Source organism: Oncorhynchus mykiss, chromosome 18 (assembly GCF_013265735.2).
Source record: "Oncorhynchus mykiss isolate Arlee chromosome 18, USDA_OmykA_1.1, whole genome shotgun sequence".
NCBI classification, from domain to species: Eukaryota; Metazoa; Chordata; class Actinopteri; order Salmoniformes; family Salmonidae; genus Oncorhynchus; species Oncorhynchus mykiss.
The window spans coordinates 52,982,589-53,008,582 of NC_048582.1; the positions used below are offsets into that span (position 1 = coordinate 52,982,589).

The following is a 25,994-nucleotide window of genomic DNA, read 5'->3' on the forward strand; positions in this document are numbered from 1 at the left end:
AGTCTGCCTGCCCTTCACTAGTGATGTGCTGCCACTATCAAACCAATCAACTATTTTGCATGTTTTTTTAAAAATTATTATTATTATTATTATTATTATTATTATTTTATTTTTTAAATGTGACTTGCATAAGATACAAAAATAATGCTTCATAATAGGGCTGCACGATTAATCAAATTCTCCTCAAAATTGTGATACTGACATCTGCAATATCCAAATCACAAAAGTCTGCAAATCTGCAATATTTTGAAACTCCACTTTATATAATTGAATTCATTTGCTCCTTGAGTTGTCCTCCTCGGCACACTGCTTCCCACAAACAAGCACCGCCCCGTCACTCAAGGAGCGCAAACGTGCAGTTCCAAGTTCGCTCTGCATGGTCATTGCATTGTCAATGCAACAGATGTTGGTGACAATGCTGCTTTCCACTTTGCTTCTTATTATAAATCCACATACACTATAATTACACTATTAGGCTAGTTTGTGCATCTTACCCTCTGCAAATATCTAGTTAGTCAGCATTTTATTTGCAAGTTATGGCACAAAAATAGTCGCTAATGGTAATTGCTAGTTAGCCAAATACACTGAGCCAGAGGAAACATAGCTAAGCTAGCTAATACAGTCTGATTCCACTGGTGCTGTAGGCCTAGATCAGCATGTTGTTTGTGCAACAGTATGCATGTTTTTCATCAGAGAGAAATAGGCTAAACATGAATATGTTACATGAGTCAGAGACAGTTGAGAACAATGTAACATCAATTGGAGTCTAATTACGGTCCCCTGGGAAATACTGACTAACCGTTTGGCTCCTCCCCTGTCACAATAACTCCTCCCTGGCTTTTAAAAAATGTGTTTTCATGCCAAACACAGTATTCAAAGTGCCCACTGCATTCCAACCAAAGAATTTGAATAATAATTATATTCCCATGATTCCAAAAGTTCACCCAAGTGTTTTGACCTATATCACAAGTAAAATTGCAAATCACAATATTTGGTAAAAAAATAAAAATCTATTAGATTTGCCCAAATCGTACAAGGAACAATCAAGGAAATATAATTTCTACTCAGAGCCAATAAAATATGAGTGCTGAATGCCACCGCCTCTGTGAACGTTCAAACTTTGCCAGACTTCCATTAGTCGAGTGAACGAGACAGGATTTTGGGAAGACTTGCCACGTCAGACTAAAGGCTTAAATGCTTCTCATCCGAACCAGGTCGGAACAGTTTGTGCACATATTACGACATTTTGTGACGTAGTCGGTTAGCCGTAAGGATTCTTCAATTAAAGTGTTTGTTCATGAAAACTTTTCACTTGATAGATACTACACCAAACATCTTAGTTAGATGTAAAATTCGCACGACTAAGATCATCGGACCTTCACATATCCGCAAACTCCATCCCATTCACAATAGTAAACAGGCAGTGTCTTCGCGCCTACACTAAGTGTGTTATTCAAACTTGAGATCACCACACATTTTAACACAAGTCTCCATTGACCTCATTCTCAAACCTATTTATTTATTTATTTTAAATCTCAGATAGCTCTATCAGTGACAATGAGCTCCAAACCCAGGTTGATCTGCTAACTGATTGGTGTGGGTGAGAGGCTAGGACCTCCACCAGATAATTTGCTCTCTGGCTAGTTCACCACAACACTCAGTCTGATAGTGTGTCATTGCTCATTATCTCTTAGTTGGATAGGACTGACTTGGATTTTGCTCATCTCAATCAGCCCTGCTAGGTCAAATAATAGAGCTGTTCAGCTCAACAATAATGTGTCAGAATACATTAAAACACAATGCAGAGATACTGACCAATCACAGCTCCTCGGTTCTGCCTCTTCAGGAAATCCCACAGATTAGTGGTTGGAGGGGAGATGGGGGGAGGAGTCACTAGAAGATAAAGAGAGTCAACAATGCCACTTACCTCGCACTCATTGCGAGTATGCACAAACACACACAGCTAATTGTAACAGCGAACAAGGATCCAAATAAACACTCAAAACTAACAACTACGCCACACACACACACACACACACACACACACACCACAAACTCAAAACATGAACACACCTTTAGTTTTTTCTTTCACAGTCTGAGTATTGGTCTTCTTTTCTGGTGTTTTACAAGTCTCTGGCTTTTTTTTGGTTTCTCTATTGCTGGCTCTACTGGCCACTATACTAACAGCTCTACAGGTCTCTCTCTCCATGTCTGTGCTAGTCTCTCTCTCAGTCTCCTTAACAGTCTCTGTACTGGTCAATTTCCCAGTGTCTTTGCTGGTCTCATGGACTGTCACGTTTCTAGTCTTACTCCCTAACTTTTTGACAGTCTCTGTACTGGTCTCTTTTTTGCCAGTCTCCATCTCCTTGATTATCTTTTCCGCCTCCTTATATTTCCCTCTGCTCCTGCTGTCCTTTCTGGTCTCTTGACTAGCTTTTGTTATTGTCTCTCTGCCAGTCTCTTTACTGGTCTTTCTGCCAGTCTCTTTACTGGTCTCTCTGCCAGTCTCTTTACTGGTCTCTCTGCCAGTCTCTTTACTGGTCTTTCTGCCAGTCTCTTTACTGGTCTTTCTGCCAGTCTCTTTACTGGTCTCTCTGCCAGTCTCTTTACTGGTCTCTCTGCCAGTCTCTTTACTGGTATCTCTGCCAGTCTCTTTACTGGTCTCTCTGCCAGTCTCTTTACTGGTCTCTCTGCCAGTCTCTTTACTGGTCTCTCTGCCAGTCTCTTTACTGGTCTCTCTGCCAGTCTCTTTACTGGTCTCTCTGCCAGTGTCTTTACTGGTCCCTCTGCCAGTGTCTTTACTGGTCTCTCTGCCAGTGTCTTTACCGGTCTCTCTGCCAGTGTCTTTACCGGTCTCTCTGCCAGTGTCTTTACCGGTCTCTCTGCCAGTGTCTTTACCGGTCTCTCTGCCAGTGTCTTTACCGGTCTCTCTGCCAGTGTCTTTACCGGTCTCTCTGCCAGTGTCTTTACTGGTCTCTCTGCCAGTGTCTTTACTGGTCTCTCTGCCAGTGTTTGTACTGGGGTCACTGCAGGTTTCTTTGCCAATGCGTTTGTCCACTTCCACCCCAGTCTCCTGGGTCATTTGAATGGTTTCTGGGGTGGCCTCTCTGTCCATCTCGGTCTCATTGTCTTTGTCATTCTCTTTCCTGGTCTGTTTCTCCTCTCCTACAGATGTAGGGGCAGGTTCTGGGGTAGTCTGGCTCTGGTCTCTGATCGAACTGGAGGGAACTAAGAAACAGCAACATCATCGCCACCTTCATCACTATCCCCAATGTTAAATGTCTAGTTGATGTGTTACCCTCTCCCTCCCTTCCACCTCTCCCTCCCCTCTAACTCACCCAGTTTCTTGCCAGGTGGTAGCAGGGGCATCAGGTCTCCCATGTTCTCCCTCTTCTTGATCGCCTTCAAGATCACTAAGGCTACAGAATACAGAGTTAATCACTCACACAAACAAAGGTGACCAAACAAATGTACGTACACACACACACACACACACACACCTTTCTCATAGATGACTGACTCCCCGATGTAGCGTTGCAACATCATGAACTTATAAGGGATAGAGGGAGAAGGAGAGAACGAGGGATGAGGACAATGCATCACTACAGGGTATAACTGTGTTTTTTTTGTGTTAGTTTAGGGGTGTTTAACCTGGACACGTCTGGTGGAGTGTGTGTGTGTGCGATACCTGTAGACACCCCATGGCATGTATTTTCTCAGCCTGTTGTGCCAGGTCCAGCAGTATTTCGCTCCTCTTATCAGACTCCTCTACCTCTTTCACAGAGCCTGGATGGGCACGCTCCTACACACACACAGACTTGTATAAGAGGGCTATAATAGGCTTTTTTGTTGTTGTGTTGGAGCAACAAATTGGTAAATCTTTGTGTGTATATTTACCAGGAACGTGGTGACATGTTCATAGCTGTGTATGTGAGCGATGCTGAGTCCGTCTGACAACTTCCTCTCACACAACAAACACAGGAAGCCCCAGCCTGGAGACGAGGCCCCGGCCCTAGTAACACTGTACTGAACCAGGAACTGCAGACCTGAGAGAAAAAAAGAAAAATAGAGTTATTGACCTGAACACAGAGGTGAGGGGTAATTCTGATGGGAACTACTTTTCTAGGTCTAACTGTGTATCTCGAACACAGGTAAAACATGCTTCCCCTTTGTTTTATGCTTAAATAGAGGGTATGTCATGGTCTTGTTAACTTCTTTTGGATAGGGGGTGGTATTTTGACGTCCGGATGAAAAGCGTGCCCAAATGAAACTGCCTGCTACTCAGGCCCAGAAGCTAGGATATGCATATAATTGGTAGATTTGGATAGAAAACATTCTAATTTCTAAAACTTTTAAAATAATGTCTGAGTATAACAGAACTGAAATGGCAAGCGAAACCCTGAGGACAAACCTCCCCCCCCTCAAAAAAATCATCCTACCACTGATTTCAATGGCTGGCACTTTTATTATAGGGCGAAATCGTGCCAGATTGTTGACATCTAGTGGAAGTCCTAGGAATTGCAGTCTTTAGAGTTTCAGGCTGGTTTTTGGAAAAATTAGCCAGAAATTGTAGTTTTTCTAGGTGGCATTTTGGCTGTAGTGTTTCCAAGCGCGTGAATGAGAGTGCGTTCTTTGGTATTTTTCTCCGGTAAAGACAATAACGATTGTCCGTCTCAAATTTGATCGTTTATTTACGTATTAGGGTACCTATTGTTTGATTTATAAACGTTGATTGACTTGTTTTTTATAAGTTTATTGTTAACGTTTGGGATTAATTTTGTATGCATTTTGGAGGGAAACCGAGTGGATTATTGACTGAAGTGTGCCAGCTAAACTGAGTTTTTATGGATATAAAGGACTTTATCGAACAAAAGGACTATTTGTAATGTAACTGGGACGTTTTGGAGTGCCAACAGAAGATGGTCTTCAAAGGTAAAGCATATATTATATCGCTATTTCTGACTTTCGTGTCGCAACTCCCTGGTTGAAAATGATTTGTTATGCATTTGTGTGCTGGGCGGTGTCCTCAGATAATTGCATGGTTGGCTTTCGCTGTAAAGCCTTTTTGAAATCTGACACTGCGGCTGGATTAACAACAAGTTAAACGCTAGCGTCCCACTCATCCGCAAGAAGTTAAGCCATTAAGTAATTAAATAATAAATATGGTTTAAGACTTGTGATTAGAACATCTCTTCCAATGGACAACTGGTTTCCATAATGTATTTACTATCTTTTTGGAACAGGATTTATTATGAACACTTGTTTGTATTCCATAGGTTTAGGACAAAAGAGACTCCCCTTTAACGTATAAAAGGGTGTTTGAGATGTCAAAGTTATATGTGTCTTGAATAGTGTTTGTCGATACCGAGAACAAAACGACAAACACTTGAATCCAATTCAAGATTTTCTTAACGACCAGCCAGGAAGAGTAGTATAGAAGTAGCATACAAACAGAGTCTCCTCCACCTCAATCTATGGAATCCATGCAATTAATACTAATATATCTAAGGGACAGAGCACCATATAAAAGGTAAGGAAACTAAATGCATGTGTAAACCACATATTCCCTTGGACGCAGGATGTTCTAACACTGAAGTCATTCAGAGGACAGAATGTACTGTGCAGTATGTGAGTGGTCCAAGAGGATTCAGAGGCCTCATTGTTACATACATCAGTAACACAAAAAGGATACAGAGGCACAGATGGTAAAACAGATATTTCCACAAAGCTATAGTGGTTAATACCCATCAGAGGGTAAGGTAAGAACCTCCACAACAAGCACTTACTGTTTGTATAGCATTTGTGCTTCTGTATGTCCACTTCCCATATGTCCACTTTGTCTAATTTCTGTATGCCTGCTTTCTGTGTCTGCTTCCACTTCCACCTCCATTTTACAATGTTTTTACTTAGTTTAAACCCTTTCGATTCGGTTTTCATTTTGGTCTGCACTCACCCAGCATAGGAATCCTCCGGTCTTTGTTTTTCAGATGGGCGGAAAACGTCAGCGGCCTGTCAACTATAGGATAACACACAGAGAAAAACATTCTTAGAGCGCTGATTGCTCCTCTAATGACACCAGAGAAACTTTATGATGAACGTCTACTAACCTTTTAGATAACGATGGAAGTTCTTGAGTTTCTTCATGGCTTGAGGATGAGAGTGAGCGAGCGCAAGAGAGAACAGACAGAGGACATGAATGCAGGGGGTGCTAGACCTTCGGCAGTTGATGATCCAACCTACCTACGGAGGAAGAGACTGCGAGGTGCCCAATGAAGAGCGTCGGTCCTGTCTATCCGACTGACACTTCTCCCTCCCTGTACTGTCGACGCACCCTCCACTACAACTCTCAACTGCATCAACACTATCAGCATCAACATTATAAGCTGTGGAAGACCAGCGCCTAAGACTGAACCTGCCACAACCCTACATATGTTTTTAAAAGTGTCTTTGAGATTCCCTTTGTAATGAAATGCGCTATATAAAATACATCTATTATTATTTTTAGTGGGGAGATGTCTTACCAGAGGAGTAGGAGGACATCTTAATGCTGTGGAAAACACTGTCAGGAATATCAAACACCTGGAGGAGAGAGGGCAAGAAATGGAATGAGACCATAAACCTTCACATCTCCAGAGCAACTTCCCCTTCTCCCCCCATCCTTTCCTACCTTCAGTACATTGTCTCTCTCTCCTCGGACTCTCTCCTCCTCCCAGGCCAAAGTCTTCAGGACCTCCAGGCCCATCTCTGTCCCCCACCCGAATGGCAGACACTGCGGACTCTGGTACATCTGATACAGAGAGATAGGGCACCCACTTTCAACTAACTACAATGTATACACAGACTTTATAAAGCATTCATAATGCTTCATAAGCACAACATAGATGTTTGAAAAATCATTTAGAAGCAGCCATAAAGGGTGAAATAAAAAGCAACACACACACTGACCAGGGTGCGTCGAAGGTGGAGTGTGGAGGTGAGGTGAGTCATGACGAGATTGGCAGGGATTATCTCCTGACAGGTGTGACACAGGTAGAAGGGCGTTTTCCAACACTCAGTACTCAAACACATCACCAACAGATAGACACCTGGGAAATGGAGTCCGACAGAGTACAGTATGTATGGTAGCGCAACTAGGACAAAACAGAGCATAATAATATTTAATATTAACGTCTGATATTTTTCTGAAAAGAGGACACCCCTTTACCAATAATTGGTTCAGTTCTTTCTGAGTTCCGGATGTACTCATACAAGGTAAAGGATGGGATGCAGGCTATACCAACGGCAGAGAGAAGGGAAGGAAGAATGTTGTCAGTGATCTTGATGGCAAATAGAACTGGACAATGAGATGAACGTATTAAACATATACATTTCATTGGAGTCAGAAAACTCACCTTTACTGTCCTCGTCCCCTGAGAAAGAAAAAAAAAATAGTTAGTTCATCTAGTTTATAAACAATGTAACTCTCAAAAGATGGGGAAACGATGCAGTAGTTGATTTTTTATGGTTGGTGGTCAACATCACTAGTACCTGGTTCAAAGATAACTCCTAGCATCTCCTTGTGTTTCCAGTGACGCACATGTAACTTGTAGTGCGACACAGACTCACATACCACGTTGCAGTCCTGAAGTGGATACAGAGATGACAGGGATGCACACACACACAATTGATGAGCCTCCTGTTCCTCAGAGTGTGTGGGAGAGGGTTTAAGTATTTCCAGATGTAGATGTAAAGTAAACATGTTGAGCAGCCACCATGCCAACATTACAGAGAGGAGGCATGTCACCAGTCCTGGAGCAGGACCTTAACCCCAGGTAAATTAGAAATTGTGGCTACTGTGTGGTGTGAGGAACAGTATTCCTCACCTGACATTGCAGTCGACAGGTCCCTCTCTGGCTAGTAGCTCTGGTAACAACTGGAGCAGTACTTGCTGTAGCTACAGTCTCAACAGCTGTGGGTGTGACATAGGTCTTCTCCGGGCTTGACTTGGTCTCCATAGGAACAGCCTCAGCAACGTTAGTCATGGTAACATCTTTGGTAATCTTTGACCCTTCTGAGGAAGGAACTAAAGAGGATCCAGACAGAGAACATCAGAGAGTTACAGAGTCCCTGACTGGCACAACTCTAAACAGAGAAAGAAGGGGGTAACACTTGATTTGGATAGTCCTGATTGGCCATCTGCAGAGCATCTAGATGGACTTACTATCAACAAACAATCTGTTGATAAGCAACTGCTTGGTAAGGTTACGGTTAAGAATAAGGGTTAGGGCTAAGGTTAGGGCTAGGCTAAGAGTTAAGTATAGGGTTAGGATAAGGGTTAGCTGGACTATCCAAATAAAGTGTTAACGAAGTGGGAGAGGGGACATTGAGATCACTTGGCCAAACAAAGAGCAGAAGTAAGAACAGAGGGAGAGAGAGGATCAGGAGTCCTGCCAATCTGAAACAGTCACTAAACTAATTGAGGAGGGCAATACCTTATTTTCTATACAGAGTCATACTTTACTTTGATTATTCTACATCAGCACATTCCACTCTCCATAAACTCCTCCACATGCCCCCTTCCAGATCTGGAAACCACCTCAAACTCATTCTGCTATACATGATATGTCCTGTACAGGACCACTCCGATGACCTCTCTGCTCTAGCAAACCTGGGGTGCTTTAAGCCTCAGCCTTAAATAAACCAGGTATTCAGGTAGGGTGCGAGTGTGCTGTGTCTGGGACGTGTCGTGGTCATTTCCTGTATTACTAAATGATGAGTTACAAACCACACACCAGTCAAGAGTTCTACTTAAACTTAATCTTTTAATAATATGAGCTTCACCATAGCCCTGTGACTCTCAGATCAATTCAGTGTCTATAAATGAATTCTCAGAGAGTGCTTTCAGAAGAAGACTTAGTATCTTTTATAGCCAACTCACATGACGAACCACAGATCTTAGGAACTTCACAAAGGGCCTTTTACTTGAGAGAGGAGTATCCCATAGCCAGATGGCATTAGTTACAAATGATCGTTCAGTTTGGTCTCTTAGACAAGGTTCTACTTCTCGGTACTTCATAGTACCAAAACATTACCTCATCCAATGGCATATATCAATTGTCAATTCTAGATACTCCCATCTCAAATGCACCCCTTCTCCTGGGCAAGCTCACGGAGGGGAGTGAGCCTCTAGGTCATATACTAGGTCAAGAGAAGGGCAACATTAGAGGGGACATACAATGGTTCCAGACACTGCCAAACTCCTCCCCCCAATGGGAAAATGAGGAAGTGACTGGAGTACAGACATAGTGGAGCCCTTCACATGGTTTCACAGATATATTCATTATGAAGACAATGTTCAAGCCAGATTTCTCCCTTTCTGATATTCTGCCTATTACCAGACATGTAAAAGACAAGCCTGACCTCTCCCCTCACTGGGCCCCAAGTGACTTTTCCCTAGAGAAGGGAGAGGAAAATGCAACTGCCAACAGTATAGTCCAAAAGAAGACATTCTAATGACAAGTATAAAGTAAATAAAACATCTTATTTATCTATGTTACCTAACTAATTCTGATTCAGCTACGACAGACGATTTAAAGAGGGGTTGTACAGGCTGATTTCGCCTCATTTTAGCCAACTTTTGCCAATTAGCATCAGTGCTTGACTGAGGTGAGATCAGACCGCTACTCTCCAGGGAAAGGGAAAATTTACTAGGTATCTCCAACTGAATGGATTCAACTGAAATGTGTCTTCCGCATTTAACCCAACCCCTCTGAATCAGAGGTGCGGGGGGGGGGGGGGGGGGGGGCCTTAAAATCGACATCCACGTCTTCGGTGCACGGGGAGCAGTGGGTTAACTGCCTCGCTCAGGATGACAGATTTTTACCTTGTCAGCTCGGGGATTCGATCCAGCATCCTTCTGGTTACTGGCCCAACGCTCTAACCACTAACCAGAGCTTCCGATGTGCGACCGCAATAAAGTTATTTAGAGGTTGAATATTCAGACTTGCAGCTCTATTGGGGTTAGGGACCATCAATAAATTACACAATGTACATGGGACAGTATTTTCACACCTTTCAGTTCTAATGAAATTACTACAATATTTGATTACTAATTTTTACAATTGGTGAGGTTTCTAAGTTAGTGAAATTTGGAGCTATCAAATTTAGAAAATATTGTCCCATTTACATTGTGTTAGTTATTGACTGTCCCCAACTAGACCAATAGAGCTGCATTTCTGTTGAATATCCAACTTCCAATGTTACCACGGCCGGTGTGAGCTCTGAGAAAACACTTAAGCATTCACCCAGGGTTTATTCAATATTATAAACTGGGTGGTTCGAGTCCTGAATGCTGATTGGCTGACAGACATGGTTGATCAGACCATAAACCACAGGTATGACAAAACATGTATTTTTCCTGCTCTAACTACGTTGGTAACCAGTTTATAATAGCAATAATGCACCTCGGGGGTTAGTGGTATATGGCCAATATACTATGGCTAATGGCTGAATCCAGGCACTCCGTGTTGCGTTGTGCGTAAGAACAACCCTTAGCCGTAGTATATTAGCCTTATACCACACCCCCTTGTGCCTTATTGCTTAAGTGACCTGCGCAGGGGAGACCTTTACTGGATGCAGCCAGCATTGGACTCTCTTAGACACAATTCGTTTAGCTGATATAGGCAGGGAACATCTGGTTTAGATTAGAGGTCGGATGATTAATTAGGGCCAATTTCAAGTTTATAACAAAATCGGTAATCTGCATTTGTGGAGGCCGATTACATTGCATTCCACGAGGAAACTGTGTGGCAGGGTGGCAATCTTCACATAATCACTAGTTAACTACACATGGTTGATGATATTACTAGGTTAACTAGCTTGTCCTGCGTTGCATATAATCAATGGGGTGCCTGTTAATTTAACATCGAATCACAGCCTACTTCGCCAAACGGGGAATGACTTAACAGAAGCACATTCGCGGGAAAAAAAGCACAATCGTAGCACGAATGTACCTAACCATAAACATCAATGCCTTTCTTAAAATCAATACACAAGTATATATTTTTTAAACCTGCATATTTAGTTAAAAGAAATTCATGTTAGCAGGCAATATTAACTAGGGAAAATGTGTCACTTCTCTTGCATGCAGAGTCAGGGTATATGCAACAGTTTGGGCCGCCTGGCTGGTTGAGAACTAATTTGCCAGAATTTTACATAATTATGACATAACATTGAAGGTTGTGCAATGTAACAGCAATACTTAGACTTGGAGTTGCCACCCGTTTGATAAAATACGTGGAAAATTACATAATTAGTCAAGCTATCCCATGTTTTACTGTTTAAAGAATCGTCTCGTTATATGCTAGAGTTTTTTCTAACTTAATACAAACTTGTCTTTGTGGGACTGGGCCGTGAGACTGGGCATATAGAGAAGGTCCGCTTCAGTGCGACCGCAGCATGTGACATCCCGTGTGTTTACTATCTACAGAAAGTCACATGTATGGAAACTTGCAGAAAGGAGCATATAGTGTTTTGCTGTTGTGAATGCAGTTAGCCCGAGGGCTCAACCATATATCTTATATCTAAAAACAGACAACTAATTGTCTATACACACCATCTGCTGACTGTCATGTATATACAAAAAGGATGTGCTTCTCTATAAAAGCAGAGAACACTGTTCGTTTAGCTTTTTTTGCAAATCTTATAAGTGTTTGAAATAATCTGCAGTCTCTCTTCCTATAGAATTGCTACCACACAAGTCATCAGCATCTGGCTATGACTAGCATTCCTCAGAGACGAGGTCTACCCCAAACTAATAAATAAAATCTCTTATTATATTGTCTTGGTTGTCATTCAGTTAAGTCTGTACTCGATTGAACTATCATTTATGTATATGACTACTATAGATGCCACATAGGCAGCTTTCAACTGGAAAAGTTATTTATTTTGGAGCAGTTCCTCTTCTCGCCCAGTGAGCAAGTCAGGTAGTGTGTACGGCACATTCGTCCAGAGCCACGTACCCTGAACCAGCTCACAGGAGATCCTGTGACATTGTACTCTGCAGGTAGTTAAAACCTAGTCTTATTTATGCTTCATAGTGCTTTTAGAGGCCACGTAAAGAGTTGAACATACATTGAGGCCAACGTCAGGGGGAGAGAGAAGTTATGGAATACCATTGAGAGACTAGTTAAATAACACCACATGACTGACTACCTTCTGCAACCCAGCAAATTTAGCAGAACTTTGTTTACAAAGCACTCCAGTAACATCCATAGATCCTGAATACACCCCAGGGGGAATAAACAGCTTCCATCCCATCAGACTGTTAAACAGTCATCACTAGCCGGCCTTCACACAGCACCCTGCCCTGAACCGTAGACTGCTGCTCTATGTACATAGTCATTGAACACTGGTCACTTTAATAAAATGTTTACGACCGGTTTTAACAGTTCAACAGTGCATTCGTTAATTTCAGACACAATGACTTTTTCTACATTTTGTTACAACAACAAAAAGTCTCAATCTACACACAATACCCCATAAAGACAAAGCAAAAACAGGTTTAGAATTTTTGCAAATGTATATAAAAAAACAAGAAATAACATTTACATAAATATTCAGACCCTTTTTACTCTGTACTTTGTTGAAGCACCTATGGCAGCGATTACAGCCTCGAGTCTTCTTGGGTATGACGCTACAAGCTTGGCACACCTGTATTTGGAGAGTTTCTCCCATTCTTCTCTGCAGAGCCTCTCAAGTTCTGTCAGGTTGGATGGGGAGCGTCGCTGCACAGCTATTTTCAGGTCTCTCCAGATGTTAGATCAGGGTCAAGTCCGGGCTCTGGCTGGGCCACTCAAGGATATTCAAAGGCTTGTCCAGAAACCACTTCTGTGTTGTCTTGGCTGTGGGCTTAAGGTCAATGTCCTATTGGAAGGTGAACCTTCGCCCCCGTCTGAGGTCCTGAGCAGGTTTTCACCAAGGATCTCTGTACTTTGAAAACCACCACTATGCTTAAAAACATGGAGAATAGTACTCAGTAATGTGTCGTGTTGGATTTGCCCCAAGCATAACACTTAGTAGTCAGGACAAAAAGTTAAATGCTTTGCCACATTTTTTGCAGTATTACTTTAGTGCCTTGTTGCAAACAGGATTCATGTTTCAGAATGTTTTATTCTGTACAGGCTTCCTTCTTTTCACTCTGTCAATTAGGTTAGTATTGTAAAGTAAATATGTTGTTGTTGATCCTTCCTCAAGTCTCTCCTATCACAGCCATTAAACTAACTGTTTTAAAGTCATTATTGGCATCATGATAAAAATCCCTGAGAGGTTTCCTTCCTCTCCGTCAGAGTTAGGAAGGACACCTGTATCTTTGTAGTGACAGTGTATCAATACACACCCAATCAAAAGTGTAACTAATAGCTTCACCATGCTCAAAAGAATATTCAACATCTGCTTTTTTCAATTTTTACACATCTACCAATAGCTGCCCTTCTTTGCATTGGAAAACCTCCCTGGTCTTTGTGGTTGAATATGTGTTTAAAATTCACTGCTCAACTGAGAGACCTTAAATGTACATATGGGGTACAGAGACGAGCTGGCCATTAAAAAGAAAAAACTGTAAACCCTATTATTGTCTATGCAACTTATTATTTGACTTGTAAAGTTAAGTGGGGCAGCAGGTAGCCTAGTGGTTGGGCCAGTAACCGAAAAGTTGCTAGATTGAATCCCAGAGCTGACAAGGTAAAGTTCTGCCCCTGAACAAGGCAGTTAACCCAGTGTTCCTAGGCCTTCATTGTAAATAAGAATTTGTTCTTAACGGACTTGCCTAGTTAAATAAAAGGTTAAATATTTTAAAAATTAAGCACATTTTTACTCCTGAACTTATTTAGGCTTGCATAACAAAAGGGTTTGAATACTTAGACTCAAGACATTTCAGCTTCTCATTTAATTAAATTTGTAAACTTTTTTTTTTTTTTAAACATAATTCCACTTGTATATTACATGGGGTTTGTGTGTAGGCCAGTGACAAAAATCAATTGAATCCATTTGAAAAATTCAGACTGTACAAAAATTGGGAAAAAGTCAAGGGGGTTCTGACGATTCTGTGCTTCTACCTTTTGAAGAAGGCATAGCTGCACCTTTTATATTCATATACTACATGGTCAAAAGTATTTGGACAACCCTTAAAATTAGCTGATTAGGCTATTTCAGCCACACCTGTTGCTGACAGGTATATAAAACCGAGCACAGCCATGCAATTACCATAGACAAACATTGGAAGTATAATGGCCCGTACTGATGAGCTCAGCGACTTTCAACGTGGCAGTCATAGGATGCCACCTTACCAACAAGTCAGGTCGTCAAATTTCTGCCCTGCTAGAGCTTCCCCAGTCAACTGTAAGTGTTATTGTGAAGTGGAAACGTCTAGGAGCAACAAAAGCTCAGCCGCGAAGTGGTAGGCCACACAAGCTTACAGAATGGGACCGCCGAGTGCTGAACTGCGTAAAAATTGTATGTCCTCAGTTGCAACACTCACTATTGAGTTTCAAACTGCCTCTGGAAGCAACGTCAGCACAATAACTGTTTGTAGGGAGCATCATGAAATGGGTTTCCATGGCCAAGCAGCCGCAGATCACCATGCGCAATGTCAAGCGTCGGCTGGACTGGTGTAAAGCTCGCCGCCATTGGATTTTAGACGATTCTGTGCTTCCATTTTTTGCCAACAGTTTGACGAAGGCCCTTCCTGTTTCAGCATGACAATGCCCCATGCACAAAGCAAGATCCATAAATAAATAGTTTGTTGAGATCTGTGTGGAAGAACTTGACTGGCCTGCACAGAGCCCTGACCTCAACCCCATCGAACACCTTTGGGATGAATTAGAACGGCGACTTTGAGCCAGACATAATCGTCCAACATCAGTGCCCGACCTCACTAATGCTTGTGGATGAATGGAAGCAGCAATGTTCCAACATCTAGTGGAAAGCCTTCCCAGAAGAGAGGAGGCTGTTAACAGCAGCAACGGGGGACTCCTCCATATTAATGCAAATTCTTATTTACAAATGTTCGGCAAGCAGATGGCCAAAAGTATGTGGTCATGTAGTGTCAATATTTATATTCTGGACTCAGTCATTGCTCATTCTGATAGGTCTTAAAATTGTTTGTTCTTTTTGTTTTATTTTTAGATTGTGTGTACTGCATTGGACCTGCGATAACATCTGCAAAACTGTGTACGTGACCGATAAACCTTGATTTGAGGGTGACTGAGCAAGAGGCAGAAGTCATACAAACAGAGGGAGGAATAGAAATGGAACAGAGTTCGAGATGTGCTTTTCAACAAGGCAACATGTGAAAACATTCCTTCCCAGTACGTACCCAGTTTGTCTCCAGGTATAATGCTGGTCTCAAGGCTGCCCTCCTTACGAGCTCTCCTAATGGTCTGCAACTTCCTCAGAGCTACAAACAGCAAACACATGTCAGTGTGTGTGTGTGTGTGTGTGTGTGTGTGATAGAGACCCTACAGTGTGTACACACATTTGAGAATCAAAATATGTATGTATGATTGACATTTTTTCAAGAGGTGTGGGTTGCTGAAAGAGTTGCTGAAATAGCAGTTGGCTGGATTCAACCCCATGCTACAGCAGTATACGTGTTCTGGAGGCAGAGGCTTAGACCACATCGATTCATTATTTTAAAGAGTGCGTTTGTATGCATGTCTACTCACCCTCTGTGTAGACAGAAAACTCAACTGAGGAGAACACTGCTGGTTCCAACACAACTTGCTGTAACAAACAGACAAACCATTAGGTTGTCAGTCAGATTGATTCAATTATTGGTTTGGGGGTGCAGTCAACAGATAGGGGTGTGGTATTGTTCACCTGTATCTCCATATTGGCTGACTGACTGATGTCTTGCACCTGATTGGCCAGGTCCAGGATCATGGCGATGAACCTGCAGCTGTACTCTTTATAACAGTCCTTCATCAGGAGGGTGGAGGGGTGAAACACCTTCTACACATACAGAGGTAGTCAAGAAATACCAGTAGAGGGTGTAACACACACGCCAGACTCACACTTGAAGCGGTAATGAGCGATGAAATAGTTGATACACCACCTCACGGGTGTATCCTCAAAAAGCATGCATGAAAAAAAATGTGTGGTTAGCTAACGTCAAAACTTGCTTACATGAGCTTGCCCTCTTCCGATTGGCTATCGTGCGGTCACTTCGCTGTAATTTGCATAATATTGGAAATGCAGAACATTGGTTGCTTGCTCTCTTGTGGTCGACCTTTAAGTCTATGTGAGTCTGTCCTCTTCTCCTTTCATTGAAAATGACTGGTTGCTGGTAGCAGATTCTTACCAAGTGTGAGTCCCAGATACACAAACACAGTTACTTACGAAGTACCAGTAGAGGTGGTCGAAGCCGAGTGTGTGTTGGATGACCCTCCGTGAGGGGACAGGGAGGCGGCAGAGCTGACAGAGGTAGGATCTCCTTTGGCCATGCTCTTCACAGCAGTACTCCACCAGGTGCTGTAGACCTACAGGTCACAGGTAAAGGATCAGAAGTTAGGGGTAGTCACTGACACACAGGTGCATTCAACAAGGGAAATAGTTTGTGAACATTGGCCAAAGTTAGCAAACATATTCCATTTGTTTTGTGTTGGTCGCGATCGTTCGCCAACGTTTGCTAACAGTCGGAGAAGATACTGTACGGCGAACGTAAGTGTCTGTTTGGGGTCTAAACTACCGCTAAAAATAATCAAGTGGCCATGTAGATTTTTAGCTAAGTAGTTTTCAGTTTGAATATTGTTGCTAAAAAGCAACAGTAATCCTTAGAAAATGTAGCTGTTTGATGTTTCACCGTAACATTTCAGAATGTTCATTCAAAAATCGTTCAACTGAAATTGTTACTCTGGCTGCATGTTCACTGCAAACATATTTTTTTGAACTCACCTCAGGTTTATGCTCTGACAAGTGAAGGGTTAAAGTTGATTTTGGGGGTATTCTAAAGACCCCCACCATTGATTAAGCAAATTAATAACATGCCATTGTACATATGCTCACTGTCTAGCTGAATATTGAGGCCTCCGTCTGTCTAGCTCTCTGCCAAAACCTGCAGCCCCACATCTGAGAAAAGGGACTGTCTACACTGTAAACATTCACGAAAACAAAAATGTTGAATTCAAGGTTAGGGTTAGCAGTGTGGTTAAGATTAGGTTTAAAATCTGATTTTATGAGACTCTGGCTGTACCAGCTAGTGACCACTCTGCAGAGCTGCCTCCAGAACAAGATTCATGAAAAACGCTAACATGCGTAGGACACACTACTTTATTGATGTCGATCTGAGAGGCAGTGTTAGTATGCTGTGAATAAAGAGACTTCTGAACTAGGAAGTCGTCAACTGATCCTTTATCTCAGTTTGGCAACCTAATAGCTGGGAGATGGCCATTTCCTATGCTATGTAGCAGTGGTTATTAGTGTTGTCACTATACCAGAATTTTTACATCGATACCAGGTTGATGGGAACTGACTAGGTTTCTCTATATGGGAGTCTCTAACAAAAAAAAAACACTTCTCCCTCATATCTGCTTGGGCACGTCATATAGTATATGTTCATTGTGTGGGTGTTAAGTAACACTTCTCGGGAATAACAAGCCTCGTTGCACTGGTCATGGAAAACAAAGACGATAACATGCATGACCGTCATTATCTAGAAGCTATGCTGATAAAGTCACAAAGTGATCATATAACTGACCTGATCAATAAGAATGTACATGTGTAAGTTGACAGTATATAAGGAGATGTAAAACTTAGGTTTGGTAAATAAAAGACTAATTGGATTCAAGCATTTGTCATAAACTTGTTCAATATTTTAATTACCATCACAAACCTACAAAAGGTTTAGTATCATGATACCAAAATGATAACACTGCAGAAATGACAGATTTTTCCCACTTCTTTTAGGTTTTCGCTCAATTATTATTATTATTTATTTTTTTACATCAATAAATGTGTTTAGTCCACAACAACGCTTAAAACCACACAAAGATTGCTGTTTGAGTGTAGTTACCTTTTAAATTAAGTGGCATGAGACTAGCACTGTTTGGTTAGCAGTGTTTCTGTAGTGCACATGTGATGGAGTATGCAAAACAAATGCCCACTGGATTGATGCAAATAATTATTTTGCCAGGTAGGCATAGGCTAATTTGTACTTAATTTAAAAAGGTTTTTGGGAAAGCCTTTCCATCTACCTGAATACTTATTATTTAACTAGGCAAGTCAGTTAAGAAAAAAAATATTATTTACAATGACGGCCTACCCCAGCCAAACCCTCCCATAACCCAGACGACGCTGGGCCAATTGTGCGCCACCCTATTAGCATCACCAACGGCTACACAAAGTGTTAGATAAACACACACGGCACACACAGACAGGGGCATTCCTTCAGAAAGTTGCTGGGAATACAAATCACTGATGCCTTCTGCTCATCTCTTACGATAAGCTTGGGCAAATTAATACATTTTCTAACAGGTTCAATACATTTAGTTTCTTTTCAAACTTACGACACATTTGACAGAAAGTAACAAATTCTAATAGTGAACCGCTTTTCACGTTATAGTATCGAAAAAGTCTCAGTAAACCGTGCAACGCTAGTGGTTATGGGTCTCTAGAACCAAAGTCTACAGCGATGTGCACATGCCATTTTGAGGTCACTGACATACTGTGTCACAGCCTTCCTCTTCCCCCCTGCTACAGTGTTTATGATCATTTGTTCCTACCCAGCAGAGGGTGTTTCCTGTTGGGGTCTCTGTAGTACTCTTGTATAGTCATCCTTTCTGGTCTGTCAGCTAGAGGGGAAGAGGGATGTAGTGAGAGGGGAAGAGGGATAGATTTAGTCAACACAGATGTTAAACTAGATATAAATAAGTGATTGAAGAGAAAAGGACATGCACACTCACCTCTGATACACTCAGCCAGCCTGTCAGTCTGAGTCAGGGCCTGCATGACTGAGAGACAGAAAGAAAGTTAGTTAATCGTGTGGAGTAACTTCTTACTGTACCAATGAATAGCAGTGATGTGACAGTTGTACCTTTAGAGTAGCCACTTGTCTTCAACTTCACAGACACACTCTTAGGCATGTCCAGCACCTACACACAAATACACACACGTGAGTAGGCCCGACACGGCACACACACCCATCACAATGAGAAAACCAGTACAGTTACCCGTAGCACTCCAGGTCCATTCTTGTCCATCTCTTTGACAGCTAGCGGCCGTAGGATGTTCAACATATCCATGTTAGGCATCCAGGAGAAACTCAACACATCAGGGTCTGTGTAGCTCTGATACACACACAAATGAAACAAAACAAATGACTGACTACCCTGGCTGCAGTTTAATTGAAGTGTGTGTGTGTGTGTGTGTGTGCGCGAGTGTGTATTTACATAGTAGTTGGAGAGGTGGTCAGCAGAAAGGAGGTGGTCTATGATCTGTCCTGGGCCACACTTCTCCTCACAACTGTGACAAAGGTAGAAAGTATCCCTCCCCTCTGGACTCACACACAATGTCACCAGGCACAGACCTGGGACATACACAAATGAAGAAGTCAGAAAGAAACAAGTCACCAGGCACAGACCTTGGACATACACAAATGAAGAAGTCAGAAAGAAACACAAACACTTACCAATGATGGGATATGGGGTGTTTGTGGGTTTCCTGGCCAGATGCTCCAGAACCAAGAAAGGGGCAAAGTAGACTACACAAAAGAAAGAGAACAGAGAGCGAGAGAGATCAATCTAGTCCATTCACATTGTGAACATTGAAGAGGTAGGGGCTAGGAGAGCGGGCTAGGGATCGAAATGGAATAGGGCCATAACAAAACAGATTCAGACTCGTCTACCAGTGTTTACACTTAAAGTCTACAGTTAACTACTTTGTTAACTGAAGACAGCAGAATTGGCTTACCTTGACCGTGGTACTCATCTGAGAGAGAGAGAGAGAGAGAGAGGGGAAGAGAAAGTGGGAGGGTGAGAGATGTCGTGGAAATAGGAAATATTGGTTAAATAATCTCTCTCAGATACTGTGAATTCAAATAGACTTTATTACAAAGTAACAAGCAGAGTTGGTTCTTGGAGCAACAGACTGAGTCAGTCCACTCCTTTTATACAAGTTTCATAGTCCCTCCACATTTTTCTAATAACCATATCCCCTCAGCTTTACTTCTACCATTGTTTCCATATCCCCCCGGTACTGATGCTCAAATCGGTCCACCAGTTCCAGAGGTCTACGTCACCGGCTTTCTAGGCCTCACTGAATGGGACTCATTATCAACCCTGTCTTATCTGTACACACACACACACACACACACACACACCTGGTTCCCATTTCCCCTGATTAGTATATTATATATGTGCCCTCTGATCCCTCTGTCTTTGTCGGTTATTGTTCACGTCTGTATCGTCCAGTGTCGTTCCAACAAGGTTACCCTCGCTCTTTTGTTTGGGTACATCCCAGTGTTTTTGTATACGTGTTTGTTTTGGGTGTATTAAACCCCAATTATGTATTCCTGTGCCTGTCTCCAAATCCTTTATACCAGCGTGACAGTTTCCCCTCCCTCTAGTTCCTTGGATCAATTATATTGGTGGCGCGCCTATACATAATCTCCAAAAACTAATAAATACAGATTACTATAGGCAATTATAAGATTGCTACATGCCATTATCGGACCACAATATTACTACGGGCCATTATAGGTTTAAGTACAGATAACTATAGGCCATTATAGAATTACACCAATACACTTAATCCCAGGATTACAGTGTCTTTGCTCACTCCCTTTAGTGCCATTCAGCCTTTTAACAAGAAACACATTCTCCTAACAGAAAACCCCCATAGAGACAAAGGGGAAAACAGTTAGCCCTTCTCCCAAACTGTTACTTTTTAAATTAAGATTTAAGAGTTATTGTCTCAGAGACACAGAATAGTGACTGGGTTGACAGAAAGCAACCCTATGCTGGTAACCTGGCACAGTGCAGACCATACCAAGGTACTCTAGCGGTTTGAGCGTTGGGCTGGTAACCAATAGGTCGCTAGTTCGAATCCCCTAGCCAACAAGGTGAAGAAGGAAAAAAATCTGCCGATGTGTCCATCAACAAGGCACTTAAAGTAACTACCTAGTGTTTCCAGATTTGTATGAAATATGATCTATACAGTGCATTGCGAAAGTATTCGGCCCCCTTGAACTTTGCGACCTTTTGCCACATTTCAGGCTTCAAACATAAAGATATAAAACTGTATTTTTTTGTGAAGAATCAACAACAAGTGGGACACAATCATGAAGTGGAACGACATTTATTGGATATTTCAAACTTTATCAAATCAAAAACGGAAAAATTGGGCGTGCAAAATTATTCAGCCCCTTTACTTTCAGTGCAGCAAACTCTCCAGAAGTTCAGTGAGGATCTCTGAATGATCCAATGTTGACCTAAATGACTAATGATGATAAATACAATCCACCTGTGTGTAATCAAGTCTCCGTATAAATGCACCTGCACTGTGATAGTCTCAGAGGATCATGAAGAACAAGGAACACACCAGGCAGGTCCGAGATACTGTTGTGAAGAAGTTTAAAGCCGGATTTGGAAACAAAAAGATTTCCCAAGCTTTAAACATCCCAAGGAGCACTGTGCAAGCGATAATATTGAAATGGAAGGAGTATCAGACCACTGCAAATCTACCAAGACCTGGCCGTCCCTCTAAACTTTCAGCTCATACAAGGAGAAGACTGATCAGAGATGCAGCCAAGAGGCCCATGATCACTCTGGATGAACTGCAGAGATCTACAGCTGAGGTGGGAGACTCTGTCCATAGGGCAACAATCAGTCGTATATTGCACAAATCTGGCCTTTATGGAAGAGTGGCAAGAAGAAAGCCATTTCTTAAAGATATCCATAAAAAAGTGTTGTTTAAAGTTTGCCACAAGCCACCTGGGAGACACACCAAACATGTGGAAGAAGGTGCTCTGGTCAGATGAAACCAAAAATGAACTTTTTGTTAACAAAAAAAAAAAAAAAAAAACACCATCCCCACTGTCAAACATGGTGGTGGCAGCATCATGGTTTGGGCCTGCTTTTCTTCAGCAGGGACAGGGAAGATGGTTAAAATTGATAGGAAGATGGATGGAGCCAAATACAGGACCATTCTGGAAGAAAACCTGATGGAGTCTGCAAAAGACCTGAGACTGGGACAGAGATTTGTCTTCCAACAAGACAATGATCCAAAACATAAAGCAAAATCTACAATGGAATGGTTCAAAAATAAACATATCCAGGTGTTAGAATGGCCAAGTCAAAGTCCAGACCTGAATCCAATCGAGAATCTGTGGAAAGAACTGAAAACTGCTGTTCACAAATGCTCTCCATCCAACCTCACTGAGCTCGAGCTGTTTTGCAAGAAGGAATGGGAAAAAATGTCAGTCTCTCGATGTGCAAAACTGATAGAGACATATCCCAAGTGACTTACAGCTGTAATCGCAGCAAAAGGTGGCGCTACAAAGTATTAACTTAAGGGGGCTGAATAATTTTGCACGCCCAATTTTTCAGTTTTTGATTTGTTAAAAAAGTTTGAAATATCCAATAAATGTCATTCCACTTCATGATTGTGTCCCACTTGTTGTTGATTCTTCACAAAAAAATACAGTTTTATATCTTTATGTTTGAAGCCTGAAATGTGGCAAACGGTCGCAAAGTTCAAGGGGGCCGAATACTTTCGCAATGCACTGTAATTACTTACAATATCAGTGAAATAGTTATCCTTCCAAGAAATTGTAATCATATGCTAAAAGGCAGCTTTTCTGTGCTGGAATGGTGTAGGCGTACCCCAACAGAAGTGGGCGTATACCAGTAATGACATTTTTACCGTTGATTGGTAGACCGTTGATTGGCCAGCTCATCCTCAAGGAGATAACATGTTCGATGAGGAAATGGCAAGCATTTTTTAAACGGTCCGCATGAGATACAAGTTTGAGGTTTTGAAGTGTTTTTCTCCGATTTATGCTTCGGCCACAAATACAAATATAGGGCAAGTAAACATCTTCAGTATCTGTAAAAGTGAGATTTTCACTGGACAGTTACTTTGTTATACTGCAACCTTTCTATGTCCGTTTTTCACATTTTGGATAAAAATCTATCACCCCAAAAAACAATTCCAAGCATTCTGCAACAAGAGACACACCCTACCTGTCTGGAAGAGCTCTGCCACTTGCTGTAGTTGATGGGACAGACATACAGACAGATAAAACATGTAGTGATTTTAATGCCAATTTTAAAAAACAGCAATATGAAAATACTAATGTCTCAAACTTAAAGCACATCCTTGAACAAAAAGTACACGGAGTTTCAGTTCATCACAAGACCTTGGATTTCCTGCTGTGGTTTGTACAGGCAGTGTTCCTATGGCAGGGGCAGCAAACAGTCTTCCTGCAGAGCTACTGGCTATTGTTCCAGCCCTGCACTAATACACAAGATAAATAACCTGCTCATTGTGGCCATGAACTGAAACAGATGTATTAAAGCAGGGCTGGAGCAAAAGCCTGCACCCCCAGTAGCTCTCGAGGAGGGTTGGCCTGCCATAGCTTAGAAATGCAGTTTGTACAAAACACATCTTGAACGATTATGAGCTGCATGTCATCGCACCTGTTGATGTTGCTTCCTGCGGACATGCTGCTTGAAGCGGCGGATGGTGTCAAACTTCACACCACAGTCCTACAGCCGAAAATAACAGTTTATCATAGTCACGACTTACAAGAACTGTATACAAGTCATATATGGATAGAATAATCACAACCACCATGACAACAACTACAAAATGTGTCAAAACACATTCACATATGGAGCGTGATCAGGGCCAGTTTGAAAATGCAATACTAAATAGGAATGTGAAAATTATAAATGCATTTTTCTATCAGTGTGCATGATTCATACCACAATTAAATTGCAAAGTTGAAATAAAACTAGAAAATGGTTATCAGAAATTCTAAATGGTCATTGGAAGAAGCCAAATAAACAGAAAATCCTAAATGCACTGTGCAAAATGAAGTCAAAAGTGGATGTTTTCATTTTTCAAATAACCAATTTAACATTCTCACGTAACATCGTCCACGTTAATTTTCAGTGTATGGAAATGCAACTATTCAGGTCTAAGGCAAGGATAGGCCTACTCATCATTACAGGATGGACCAAACGGACAATTTCTCTTTACGTTTAAACTGCCCTTGTTTAAAAATGAATGAAATAAATTATATAAAAAATATATATATATATCAATAAAAAAAACTGCAAAGAAAATGTCCTCTCACTGTCAACTGCGTTTATTTTCAGCAAATTTAACATGTGTAAATATTTGTATGAACATAACAAGATTCAACAATTAAGACAAACTGAACAAGTTCCACAGACATTCCATTTATGTTAGTCACATAATGTGCCCTTGAACAAAAGGGGGGGGGGGGGGGGGGGTATCTGGTAACAGTCAGTATCTGGTGTGGCCACCAGCTGCATTATGTACTGCAGTGCATCTCCTCCTCATGGACTGCACCAGATTTGCCAGTTCCTGCTGTGAGATGTTACCCCACTCTTCCACCAAGGCACCTGCAAGTTCCTGGACACATCTGGGGGGGGGTCCCCAGACGTGCTCAATGGGATTGAGATCCGGGCTCGTCGCTGGCCATGGCAGAACAGTGACATTCCTGTCTTGCAGAAATTCACGCACAGAACGAGCAGTATGGCTGGTGGCATTGTCATGCTGGAGAGTCATGTCAGGATGAGCCTGCAGGAAGGGTACCACATGAGGGAGGAGGATGTCTTCCCTGAAACGCACAGAGTTGAGATTGCCTGCAATGACAAACAAGCTCAGTTCGATGATGCTGTGACACACCGCCCCAGACCATGACAGACCCTCCACATCGATCCCGCTCCAGAGTACAGGTAACGCTCATTCCTCCGACCATAAACGCAAATCCGACCATCACCCCTGGTGAGACCAAACCGCGACTCGTCAGTGAAGAGCACTTTTTGCCAGTCCTGTCTGGTCCAGCGACGGTGGGTTTGTGCCCATAGGCGACGTTGTTGCCAGTGATGTCTGGTGAGGACCGCCCTTACAACAGGCCCTCAAGCCCTCAGTCCAGCCTATTGTGGGCAGTCTGAGCACTGATGGAGAGATTGTGCATTACTGGTGTAATTCAGGCAGTTGTTGCCATCCTGTACCTGTGCCGCAAGTGTGATGTTCGGATGTACCGATCCTGTGCAGGTGTTACACGTGGCCTGCAACTGCGAGAAAGATCAGTTGTCCGTTATGTCTCCCTGTAGCGCCGTCTTAGGCTTCTCACGGTACAGACATTGCAATATATTTCCCTGGCCACATCTGCAGTCCTCATGCCTCCTTGCAGCACGTTCACACAGATGAGCAGGGACCCTGGGCATCTTTCTTTTGGTGCTTTTCAGAGTCAGTAGAAAGGCCTCTTCAGTGTCCTAAGTTTTCATAACTGTGACCTTAATTACCTACCGTCTGAAAGCTGTTAGTGTCTTAACAACCGTTCCACAGGTGCATGTTCATTAATTGTTTATGGTTCATTGAACAAGCATGGGAAACAGTGTTTAAACCCTTTACAATGAAGATATTTGGATTTTTACAAATTATCTTTGAGACAGGGTCCTTCTTTTTTTGCATATAGAGCTCTAATTCCACGTGAATTCACAATGCAGCGGTGCTGCTGCCAGTAACAGTTTGGGTCTCACTGAGCATCCCTTTCAGATGGTTAAGGATTGCACCTGTGCCACAAATATTGTATCTCAAACTTTACGATTTGGAATTGTATTTCGTTCTCAAAGTACTGCCATTCAGGACTTCGCTGCTGTCGCTTGCCTTTCTCTGCTATTTTTCCAACTGTTAGCCACAATGATGTAGTGGTGGCGAGTCGACTCCAAAAATGTATTAACCGCGCGAATGTACAAAATATACCC

General features: G+C 42.2%; 1 protein-coding gene across 11 annotated transcripts in view; it reads right to left on the reverse strand.

Annotated features, from left to right (window-relative positions):
* Positions 1-25,994, reverse strand: part of LOC110496850 — a 96,615-nt gene that overhangs the window by 63,905 nt on the left and 6,716 nt on the right. For 9 of the 11 annotated variants that reach the window (XM_036953219.1, XM_036953224.1, XM_036953217.1 and 6 more), the window contains 28 exons: positions 23,670-23,738; positions 23,214-23,238; positions 19,942-19,959; positions 19,661-19,732; positions 19,422-19,558; positions 19,203-19,319; positions 19,067-19,124; positions 18,936-18,983; positions 18,756-18,824; positions 16,375-16,514; positions 15,856-15,987; positions 15,702-15,759; positions 15,353-15,433; positions 7,863-8,062; positions 7,528-7,621; positions 7,392-7,409; positions 7,205-7,270; positions 6,946-7,085; positions 6,668-6,787; positions 6,522-6,579; positions 6,108-6,146; positions 5,954-6,016; positions 3,898-4,046; positions 3,689-3,802; positions 3,501-3,549; positions 3,339-3,419; positions 2,074-3,228; positions 1,816-1,893 (listed from right to left, as the gene is read on the reverse strand). In XM_036953219.1, the coding sequence (XP_036809114.1) occupies positions 1,816-1,893; positions 2,074-3,228; positions 3,339-3,419; positions 3,501-3,549; positions 3,689-3,802; positions 3,898-4,046; positions 5,954-6,016; positions 6,108-6,146; positions 6,522-6,579; positions 6,668-6,787; positions 6,946-7,085; positions 7,205-7,270; positions 7,392-7,409; positions 7,528-7,621; positions 7,863-8,062; positions 15,353-15,433; positions 15,702-15,759; positions 15,856-15,987; positions 16,375-16,514; positions 18,756-18,824; positions 18,936-18,983; positions 19,067-19,124; positions 19,203-19,319; positions 19,422-19,558; positions 19,661-19,732; positions 19,942-19,959; positions 23,214-23,238; positions 23,670-23,738 (3,448 nt within the window). Of the gene's footprint in view, positions 1-1,815; positions 1,894-2,073; positions 3,229-3,338; positions 3,420-3,500; positions 3,550-3,688; positions 3,803-3,897; positions 4,047-5,953; positions 6,017-6,107; positions 6,147-6,521; positions 6,580-6,667; positions 6,788-6,945; positions 7,086-7,204; positions 7,271-7,391; positions 7,410-7,527; positions 7,622-7,862; positions 8,063-15,352; positions 15,434-15,701; positions 15,760-15,855; positions 15,988-16,374; positions 16,515-18,755; positions 18,825-18,935; positions 18,984-19,066; positions 19,125-19,202; positions 19,320-19,421; positions 19,559-19,660; positions 19,733-19,941; positions 19,960-23,213; positions 23,239-23,389; positions 23,483-23,669; positions 23,739-25,994 lie in introns of all 11 variants that reach the window. The other 2 variants (XM_036953225.1, XM_036953226.1) reach the window with 2 other exon arrangements.